Below are 10,680 nucleotides of genomic sequence, written 5' to 3' on the forward strand. Positions count from 1 at the left end.
ATTAATTTGTTTGCTAATTTAAATTAAATTAAATAAATGAACAAGGACAAATAAGAAAATTCACAAATGAAAGTGGTATATTTATATGTATGTTAGATTTGTGTCCAAGTTTTTGACCAATTCGAATGGTAATACGTAATTGTAATTACTTTTTTACAAAATTAAGGATGTATGATATGAACTTTTCTAGTTTAATTTTTTAATACTTTCTTATGGTTAAAAATATCAAAAAAATAATGGGACAATGTCAAGAAATATTATTTCATCGACAAACAAACGAGATTGTTTATATACAGAGATTGTATATGCGTAAATTAAGCATTCTCGTTTTTACTATAATCTTTTTATTTGATTAAAAACACATGTATTGTTGATTATGTTTAAAAAAAATTCAAAAAATAATGGAAATCAAATTCACAAAATAATAATAATAAGTCGAATTCTTAAAAAATAGAAAAGTAGGGTAACTATTTAAGTTAGTCGGTTGCACCACCGTGGGATCGTCAGTTACTTTTGTAATTGCATCTGTTGAGTTCGACAAATCTCTGAAAAATGGGTGCCACTGCAGGTGGAAATGGTGGCATATGGGGAATGGGGCCTTTTTACGATGGCATTTACAGAAGGCGTTGCAAGAAGAGGACCTCCGGCAACAGGGAATCGAAGCCCTCTTCGTCAGGAGACTCCTTTGGTGGCGGAGCTTCTTCCTCTTACCGTTTCCCAGTCAAGCAAGCCGCAACTTCCGCTTCGCTTGTTTTCACCGGCGACACCATAGCGCAGCTCCGCCATCGATGGGTCACGAACAAAGATACCGTATCCCATTCTCAGGATTTCAAGGTGAGAATAAGATGTTAGTGGGTGTGAATGAATTTGTTCTCTCATCGGAATGGGAAATGTTTGAATTCTTGTTTGTTGTTTCTGAAGATTTGTGCTGATATGTATTGAACTCGCCTATAGATATTTCAATGCTGGACGATTAAGCATATTTTAGAGTTTTTTTCTTGGTTTATTACATTTGTGTATGCATATATTATCGAGCAGTCTATCTGTTTTGAATGCTGTAACACCCCCACAATAAAAGTTATTGACGTTAATGAAAAGTTTGGTCAAGATATCAGAAGGAATCCATGGACAATTGGGAGGCTAATTTTTGACAACTTTTAAAATAAGTAGCTCTACTGCATCAATATAAAACCGGACTTTTTTGTATGCATAGACTCTGCATCTACTTAACTAGCTATTCTATTCTTCGCCACCCAGGGATTTTTGCATCCATTGGAGGGGGCAGAACAAAACTTACTCTTTATGTTAGGCATGTCTGAGTTTTGGATTTTATTAGAGGAAACACCGGTGTTGTTAAGGTGCACTTGAGCGTGAGGCTTAAAAAGGCTGAGCATGTTTACCTGGAGACACTGTGGGCGTACTGATATCTAAAAGGCGGGCCTCGAACAATAAACTACTTCCCTTACTAGTCCATGCCCCATTTTGTGTTTTTTTGTTTTTGTAAGTGTGATATTTCTTTTTCCTTTCATTTATTTTCATATTTTTTTAGTAAATCTTTAAAATCTAAATTTCTGACCATTCAATAGACTGAAATTTAATAGCTTATTATTTTAATACATTTGTTTGCATTTTATTTGGGTTTTATTGGCTTAAATTCAATTTGTAATGTGTATCTAATAGTTTATAACTAATTACTAATTAGTTGCTCTAATTTTATTTTTTGTTCAGTATGTTTGAATCTGATTCAGAATTGTTTGATATATATCATTATTTTTCCTTCAATGTGCATCACTTTTAATAAGCGCGTGACATGGGCTCCAAGACCCCTCAGCACCTTGGTGCACCATGCACCCTTAATAACTATAGGCAACACTACAAAAAACATCGTCTTTTGATAGTAAAGGAGTATATGATGGAGAAAATTGTATTATATATATTTCCTTTCATTCACTTTTTATAATTTCATATATCCGTTTATTTTTAAATTAGAACTATCATTTTAATTTACCTTGAAAGGAAAAAGGCAATGATATAAAAATTATTTACTTTTCTTTCCTTTTCACTTTCCTCTGCAAAATATATCCAAACATAGTGTGTATCACATACTGGCACTGTTTGAAAATTTTCATTGAACATTAGTTTCTGAATTATCTTATGTATTGACTATGATCTTTAACTTGTATTACACTGTTCCAATATTCAATTTTCATCTAACTCAACCTTTTGGTTGCCATAGAATACTATAAGCACACTATTGGCTGAACATGATTGGATCCGAGCAACCCGGATGATTTCGTATGGCTTCCTGCTCTATGGACCTGGTTCATTCTTTTGGTATCAGTTACTTGATTGTTGCTTACCGGAGAAAAATATTCAAAACCTGATAACAAAGGTATGTATATCAATGCTTTGGAATTTTTCAGCACTGCAATGCGAAAAATAGTTTTGAGCTATTTCATCCAACTCCTTTTATTTGCAGGTTTTATTGAACCAAGTTGTTCTAGGTCCAAGTGTTATAGCTGTTATTTTTGCATGGAGTAAACTATGGGAAGGGAAGCTTGAGGAGCTTCCTAATAAATACGAGAAAGATGCCCTCCCAACCCTGTTCACTGGTAAAAACCTTGTTGTAGGTTCAGTTGGGAATGCAATGGAGTCAAGCTCGAACTTGAGTAGCTCTTTAGTATATCTCGGCTCGGAAGACATATCTACTCACTTGATCTCGATCGATAGTGAATTTGGAACTTAGGATAAAACAATATAGTGAATAAAATGTGTTTCCATCATTTGAGAGTTAATTGTGGGAATACGTTATTTATGAAAAATCAAAGGTAGAATTGTAATTTGAATAAAACCACATAAAGTGATCATCATAACTAAAGCTCAAGTAAAGAGATGGGTGGTTAAGTTTGAGTAGAAAGTGTTGGAGCTGGCTTCAATCTTAAAACCATGCGTTGATTGAATCAACTAACGTATTGACTCAACTAACGTGTAGCTTTAGTTTCACTGTGATTTTTATATCATTTAGTTACAAAATTATGTATTAGTACATGAGATAATTTTTTTAGAATTTACGTTTTTGGATTCATATTATCATTAATTTCTATATATTTCAATATAGGATTCAGGTTCTGGATCCCCGTGAGCATCTTGAATTTTGGGTATGTTATTTTCTCCTTTCACACCCCAAAAGTAAATGTTAGGAAAAAAAATTTAGGCTGAATTTAGATTGATGGATTTGATTTGATGGATAGATTTAAAATGACACTTACCACAAACACTATTGAAATTGTATAGCTTAATCTACTTGAATGTTGCTCCAAGCAAGACAAGGAATTTGAAATCAATTGGTTTGAAATTCATTATCTCAAATTCATTCATCCAAGCACAACTGCAGTTCAAACTTGAGTTTGAATCATCTTTGAATCAAATATCAATCGAGACAGCTCTTGTCTGAATTCGTTTGAGCATGTCTTCATTTTTGCCTTCACCAGTACACATAACAAGATAACCAAAGACCACAGCTTTTTGAAAAGGACGAGGATTTGTCTCTAGTTCTTCCTTGAGCTTGAGTTGCCAATTTTTAAGATAACATGCTATGTTAAAACTTACAGGATAGTCCCGCTTCAAGCACGTGTTGCTTTCATGTCAATGGCATCCGTATTTTGGAATTTCTACTTGTCCACTACCATAAACAAGTGACTTCTGCTGCCAGTTTTTGATCCCTGGTCCTCTGCGTGATTGTTTAAACATCAGGTATTCTCTCAAAAGTCGAAACATGGGCACCAAATTACATCACTTTCTTTGATTATTCATTCTTACTTCATTATTGTGTAGGCCTGAAGCCGAAACTGTATGTTTTGGACGAGAAAACGATGGGTGCCTGGGAAAATCCCATCTTGTCAGGAATCGAACTTTGTTCACGACAAAACTGGGTTTCGATTTGGCCAGCCAAACATCAGATTTTGAATAGTTACTTTTTCTTGTCGGATGTTGCTACAAAATTCATTCACGACTTTTACATTAGACGTTCTTTGTGCGAACACAAATATAATTTATTATTGGCAACTCAGGTATGGCCTTCATTACATGTCTCGGGCCATCAACAATTTGAACGAACGTTATCCAAGTTCACAACTCCGAGTCCAGACTTATGCTCAACATTCTCTTTCGTTTTTATGATTTTAATAATACACGAATTTTTTAATACGAGGTGCAGATATATAGAATGATATAATAAACAAATAGTTTAAATAAAAAAATAATTTTTCTGAAATGGTTTAGTAATTAAATATATTTTATTTAAGTGAAGAAATTAAAATTAATCATGTATAGATATTGGGAAATTTAATTTTGACAAAGATTTTTGTTTGTCATTTTTTCTCTTAATTGAAATTAGTAAATGCTTTTAACTATTATATTATATTATGTTATTATTTTGAATAATTTTAAAAGAAAATAAGGATATTTTCATTGTAACAGATTTATCCTATCCATATTTATTACATTAAACCAAATATATTTTTTATAGAACTAGAAATAACTTTGTCTGTTCTTCTAGAAATATAAATGAGAAATGTAAAAAAGATATACCAACAATTAGCTGTGATTAGAGATGTAAAGCAACTGATTTACGTCCTGAAATCCGACTGAAAATGGCATTAAATGACAAAATGAGAAGGGAGAAAAATTAGCCACGCTTCCAATTCCAAACCACATCCATTGCCTCTAAATTCCATTCCTCTCCACTGTTCCACCCTTCAAGCTCAATCGCTCTTTTCCCAACCTCAATTGTCTCCTCCTGTTTGGTATGTTTCTATTCCTTGTGCGATGAAAACATGAAGCTTTATTGATTTTGTTAAGAATTTTTGGGTTTTTTTTGTTAACCTTTGTTGTTTGATTGTTCTTAGTTCAGTTCAACAATTTTAAGCATTCAGCTATATTGTTATGTGAATCCAGTGTTTTTATTGGTTTATCTTTGCTTTCTTGACTGTTATTGGTTCGGTTCTGAGGTTGGATTTGTACAGCCGGGTTAGTTTGGTTGTGTTTAAGGTTTACCCCGTCTCCCCTGCTAATTCTTGGTGGGTTTTAAGTAGTTTTTTCAGTAGGTTTTGAGATTAAGAGGGCTTTAATAATTTCCAGTATGTAAATTGTTCTTCTGATTGTATATTTTTTGTGCTTCTTTTCGGAGCATAAAATATCGGGACGTGTCAGGAATTTAGCATAGGATAGATTTAATTTTAGTTGAAATAGCAATTTTTAATCTGAAATAACTGAATGCTGTTTTTACTGGTAATTCCCGCCTTTGTTTACAATGCTTAATTAGATATAATGTTGGTTCAAAATAATCCTTCTAGATATTCTGATTTGTTTTTATTTTTTATTTTATTTTCTTCATTCTATTTTTTTAAGAAGAGTATGATAACTGTTTATAGCTCTATGAGGAAGTTTCACCACCGGTATCGCTTATCATACTCGTTGCATAATTGGTCACTGCTTTGATACTCAAGTTCAATGATCATTCTGTATATCAACCAGAGTTCTTGAAGTCTGTATTAACTTTAGAGGATGAACATTACGACTGGTTAACACACATAATATAATCGTTTCCGTTTAGGGATTCTGGGTTCTTGAGCCCGCATACAAGTAATAACTCATAAATCAATAATATCATTCTTAATTACTTTTTTGTGTGTTTCTTGAACGAGTTCGATAATTTCTTGTATTTTTCGAATTTCAGAAGAAAGAAGATGGCAGGTTTATCGGCATGTCTAGTGGGAAGTGGATTATCTATACGTGATTCAAAAACAACTTTGAGCCATGATATTTATGGCAGACGTCCTGTCCAATCACCTCGCCTCCCATCCCTGAATGGTAAAGCCTTGGCTGTCAGAGCAACTTTGAATGAAAAGCCAAATGAAGGAAGAAGGGGCTTTCTGAAGTTGTTGCTTGGCAGTGCTGGACTTGTTGCTCCGGCATTACTCTTCAGTGGGATAGCTAGGGCTGATGATCAAGGTGTTTCCAACTCAAGGATGTCCTATTCTAGATTTTTGGAGTATCTCGATAAGGGTAGAGTGACGAAAGTTGATTTGTTTGAAAACGGAACTATTGCAATTGTTGAGGCTATCTCCCCAGAGTTGGGTAACCGAGTGCAGAGAGTGCGAGTGCAACTCCCTGGGCTTAGCCAGGAGCTCCTTCAGAAGTTAAGGGAGAAAAACATAGACTTTGCCGCCCATAATGCTCAAGAGGACTCTGGTTCGCTTTTATCTAACTTGATCGGAAATTTGGCTTTCCCTTTAATTTTGATCGGTGGTCTTTTCCTTCTCTCAAGACGATCTGGTGGAGGAATGGGTGGGCCTGGTGGACCTGGTTTCCCTCTTACTTTTGGTCAATCAAAGGCTAAGTTTCAAATGGAACCCAATACAGGGGTAACTTTTGACGATGTCGCTGGGGTAGACGAAGCAAAGCAAGATTTTATGGAGGTGGTGGAGTTCCTTAAGAAGCCCGAGAGATTTACTGCTGTTGGTGCTCGTATTCCAAAGGGAGTTCTTCTTATTGGTCCTCCTGGTACTGGAAAGACCTTGCTGGCCAAGGCTATCGCTGGTGAAGCGGGTGTCCCATTTTTCTCCATATCAGGTTCTGAATTTGTTGAGATGTTTGTTGGTGTTGGAGCCTCACGAGTCCGCGATCTTTTCAAGAAGGCCAAGGAAAATGCCCCATGCATAGTATTTGTTGATGAAATTGATGCTGTTGGACGTCAAAGAGGAACTGGTATTGGTGGAGGAAATGATGAAAGGGAACAGACACTGAACCAGCTATTAACTGAAATGGATGGTTTCGAAGGGAATACTGGTATAATTGTAATTGCAGCAACTAATCGTGCGGATATCCTTGACTCTGCCTTGTTGAGACCAGGAAGGTTTGATAGACAGGTACAATATATATAGCATATGTCTTGTCTGTAATTTAATATTCCGATTACAAATATGCACAGTTTAAATCGTTGTGCAGGTAACTGTTGATGTCCCAGATGTTCGTGGAAGAACAGAGATCCTGAAGGTTCATGCTAGCAATAAAAAGTTTGATCCAGATGTATCACTTGACGTTGTAGCCATGAGGACACCTGGCTTTAGTGGAGCAGATCTTGCTAATCTCTTGAATGAAGCTGCTATTCTTGCTGGACGGCGTGGAAAGACAGGAATCTCATCTAAAGAAATTGATGATTCAATTGATAGGATAGTTGCTGGAATGGAAGGGACTATCATGACAGATGGGAAGAGCAAAAGTCTTGTGGCATACCATGAAGTAGGCCATGCCATCTGTGGGTAAGTGCAGATATATAAAAATAAATATATGGCAAACATTAATCCTATTTGCTTTTAAGTTAGTTGTAACATTGGAAGTTCTGTTGTGTTTGATTTTCTGATACTTGTACAATTGGAATTTGGATCTAGATCATTTTGATGCCGTATATTTTTACCTTCTACTCTATGTGTTCTAAAAAAACTTAAATTATTTATGGATCTCTTCCATGAGAAAGGTTCTGTAATTTGGCTTCTTAAGTTAAAGTTGGTGACTTGCTATAAATCATACAAAACTGGTTCTAGATTTGTTCCTGTTCAGGCCCCTTCATTGTGTGGCACGGAATACTCTTGAACATTTTCAAGTGAAAATTAACCGATCATAAGCAATTTTTTTTAACCCTCACAGTCGTGTTTGCTCCTTTTGGATGTGCCACCTCTAACTGTCTAACATTTTGTTGGTTGTGTTGTTATGCAGAACTCTAACTCCAGGGCATGATGCAGTTCAGAAGGTCACCTTAGTACCACGTGGCCAAGCACGTGGTTTGACGTGGTTCATTCCTTCTGATGATCCAACCTTGATTTCTAAGCAGCAACTTTTTGCCAGAATTGTTGGTGGGCTTGGTGGAAGAGCTGCTGAGGAGATTATTTTTGGTGAGCCCGAGGTCACAACTGGTGCAGCTGGTGATTTGCAGCAGATTACAGGATTGGCTAAGCAAGTGAGTACCTTTTTGGCCTTTCATTTTTAGCAAGGACACATTTACGATTTCTTCTTCAAAATGAAAAACTTACATTTTTTCCTGCTCCATACATTTTTATCCAACTTTGCCTTTCCTGTATTGCATTTCAAAAATCATTGTTGGGAGAGCGACGATGGGATCTACTGTCCTAATTGATCAAAACTCGTTGTTTCAACTACTTTGTTCAGCTTAAAATATTTGAGCTAAGCCATTATATAATATATATATATAACCTTTAATACATCAGAAAACTCTTGATCTTAAAATTATTTCTTTTGTTTACTCGACTGTTACTCTCTTGTAGATGGTTGTTACTTTCGGTATGTCTGAAATAGGTCCATGGTCGCTCGTGGACTCATCGGCTCAAAGTGCTGATGTAATCATGAGAATGATGGCAAGGAATTCTATGTCTGAAAAGCTGGCAGAAGACATTGATGCGGCAGTGAAGAGGATCACAGAGAAGGCATATGAGATTGCTTTGAGCCATATCCGAAACAACCGTGAAGCGATGGATAAAATCGTGGAAGTTCTTATTGAAAAAGAGACCATGACCGGAGACGAATTCCGGGCAATGTTATCGGAGTTCACTGAAATCCCTGTTGAAAATAGAGTTACTCCTAAACCAGCTACAGTAACTGTATGATACCATGTACACTAAAAGACAATCGAACTCGACTGCACAGCACTAGTTTGTTTATATATTAATGATTTTGTATCCTTTGTACCAATTCCCAGACCCACTGGCGTTATAGAAGTGAAATTGAAAATATTTGCCTTTTCTATTTTATGTGAGCAGTGTCATCAATGCAGAGATGGACTGATGAGTCCTGCATATAAGATCATTTCTTTTCACTTCTTTGTTCCCCAGTGAGTGCTTGAGTCTGTCTTAAGATGAGTTGCTACTGGTTGGAAATTGGTGAAGCGCTTTTGAATATCTAGCGAGTGGTTCAATCAAAGGTTGTCAGCCCTGTAAATACCATGGATAGCAATTATCTTCAAAGTTTGACCTGGCTCCCTCGCACCTTAGTAGCCCCTGCTAGAATCGCCAACATTGGCCCGTCCATCGTTCATTATTTTCTGAGGTGCACACAGTTTTCCACACAGCCTCAATATCTATTTCTTAATTTAACAAAAAAGGACGTATAACTTCTTTTTCGTTAAAAGATGCTACAAACAATATGCGCACATCGAAACACAGTCCAAATCTCCTCTTTTGAACCATGTTTCAGTCTCTTGTTCTATATGTCGGCAACTGATACGTGAATTCTTGAATTCTTTTGAAAACATATCGCATCGTGAATCTTGACATCATGGGAAGCAGAAAGTATCGGTTAATCAAAGCACACATAAAGAGCATTATTAACAAATTGAAAACTGGGAAACGTTATAGATATAAAAGGAACTTGAGCGTACACGATCTTTCAAAAAAAATACTTTGCTAGGTCAAAAGAGTAAAGAATCCCAAAATTTTCATACATATAATGCCAATAGCCAGAGGTTTGACAACGGTTCTCTACTAAGCTGCAATATTGGAGGCCTTGTTGAGGATAACACCTTCATATTTCACTTGGAACCACTTCATCGCGTCCTCCTTCGTGACCCTGTGTTGGATTCCAACACGGGACTTGCATCTACGGCGACGGCCCACTCTGTAACCAGGACGCTCCAAGACAATGTAGAAGTCCATACCATAAATACCTGTTGAAGGGTCATACCTGAAGAGATTCGCGAATAACAAATAAGTAATCTTTGCCTATCTGCCATAACCTTGTATATAAGAATTTTTCACAATATTGCCTAGATTATCCTAAAGAAAATAGATACGTCAAATATTGAGTGACCAACGTCAGATTGCAGGTAATTATCAACTCGCACTGATAATACTGCTCTTTCTTTTCCTTTTCACCATTGATGTTGTGTCACTAACTCTGTATTTTATAAAATAACATGATCCATACACATGCAGCCATACATGCACATAGAAGTAAACACTTTTATAAACATTCGCTAATGTAACCCCTCAGTATCTTGATCAAGATCAACTGTCTCATTGCAGCCACATAAAAAATACCAGCCACCAACACTAGAAACAGTTCCCCATAAATCGACACCAGCCACAATTCGTTTAAGATGCCTAGATAGTATAATTTATATCTTGCCGATCCTCAACTAAAACACAACCGTCCAATACAAGATACTTTATAGTGCCATGTAAACTCAGTAACACAATATGCAAAACCAACATTTTCAGAGTATAGGATAAGCCTTAGTTGCTTACTTAATTCCAAGATCAATATGTTCCTGAATTCCAAAGCCAAAACAACCAGTTTCACTGAAGTTTCTTCTCAATAGTTCATATTCCTTGACCTTCAATCCACTTTCAAGTAGCTGCATTGCCTTGTCACCCCTGACCGTGACATAGCATGCAATTTTTTCATTACGCCTGATGCCAAAAGATCGAACAGTGTATCTCGCTGTGGAAGAAAAGGGAAGAATTTTAAAAGCCAAAACAACCAGTTTCATTACGCCTGACGCCAAAAGACCGAACAATGTATTCCTCAAGAACCAAGTGAAAAAAAATACCCTTGGAGAAAACAGGGGTTTGGCCGCTTAGCTGTTCCAACACCTAAGAAGTATTTTTA

The 10,680-nt window shown here is 36.2% G+C and overlaps 3 protein-coding genes across 5 annotated transcripts in view; 2 read left to right on the forward strand and 1 right to left on the reverse strand.

Annotated features, from left to right (window-relative positions):
* Positions 1-10,680, reverse strand: part of LOC140977690 (protein trichome birefringence-like 43) — a 36,417-nt gene that overhangs the window by 19,469 nt on the left and 6,268 nt on the right. The gene's annotated exons all lie outside the window — the stretch shown is intronic.
* LOC140977672 (protein SYM1) lies at positions 486-4,072 on the forward strand. Its single transcript, XM_073442419.1, has 6 exons — positions 486-834; positions 2,237-2,392; positions 2,480-2,612; positions 3,119-3,158; positions 3,612-3,753; positions 3,835-4,072. Exons 1-5 carry the CDS (start codon positions 553-555, stop codon positions 3,697-3,699), a joined length of 699 nt encoding a protein of 232 aa, XP_073298520.1. The 5' UTR covers positions 486-552; the 3' UTR covers positions 3,700-3,753; positions 3,835-4,072.
* LOC140977679 (ATP-dependent zinc metalloprotease FTSH 2, chloroplastic-like) lies at positions 4,597-8,807 on the forward strand. The gene is made up of 5 exons (XM_073442425.1): positions 4,597-4,805; positions 5,738-6,929; positions 7,009-7,322; positions 7,777-8,017; positions 8,343-8,807. Exons 2-5 carry the CDS (start codon positions 5,748-5,750, stop codon positions 8,679-8,681), a joined length of 2,076 nt encoding a protein of 691 aa, XP_073298526.1. The 5' UTR covers positions 4,597-4,805; positions 5,738-5,747; the 3' UTR covers positions 8,682-8,807.

This window comes from Primulina huaijiensis, chromosome 1 (genome assembly GCF_012295235.1).
Source record: "Primulina huaijiensis isolate GDHJ02 chromosome 1, ASM1229523v2, whole genome shotgun sequence".
In the NCBI taxonomy this organism is placed as follows: Eukaryota; Viridiplantae; Streptophyta; class Magnoliopsida; order Lamiales; family Gesneriaceae; genus Primulina; species Primulina huaijiensis.

What these genes read in the sequence shown, in the direction of transcription:
- LOC140977672 (XM_073442419.1), top strand. Translation starts at nt 553, where the DNA reads ATGGGTGCCACTGCAGGTGGAAATGGTGGCATATGGGGAATGGGGCCT. An exon ending in CCCATTCTCAGGATTTCAAG is followed by an intron (nt 835 to 2,236) that starts GTGAGAATAAGA and finishes TGGTTGCCATAG; the next exon opens with AATACTATAAGCACACTATT. An exon ending in TTCAAAACCTGATAACAAAG is followed by an intron (nt 2,393 to 2,479) that starts GTATGTATATCA and finishes TTTTATTTGCAG; the next exon opens with GTTTTATTGAACCAAGTTGT.
- LOC140977679 (XM_073442425.1), top strand. Translation starts at nt 5,748, where the DNA reads ATGGCAGGTTTATCGGCATGTCTAGTGGGAAGTGGATTATCTATACGT. An exon ending in CAGGAAGGTTTGATAGACAG is followed by an intron (nt 6,930 to 7,008) that starts GTACAATATATA and finishes ATCGTTGTGCAG; the next exon opens with GTAACTGTTGATGTCCCAGA. An exon ending in TTACAGGATTGGCTAAGCAA is followed by an intron (nt 8,018 to 8,342) that starts GTGAGTACCTTT and finishes ACTCTCTTGTAG; the next exon opens with ATGGTTGTTACTTTCGGTAT.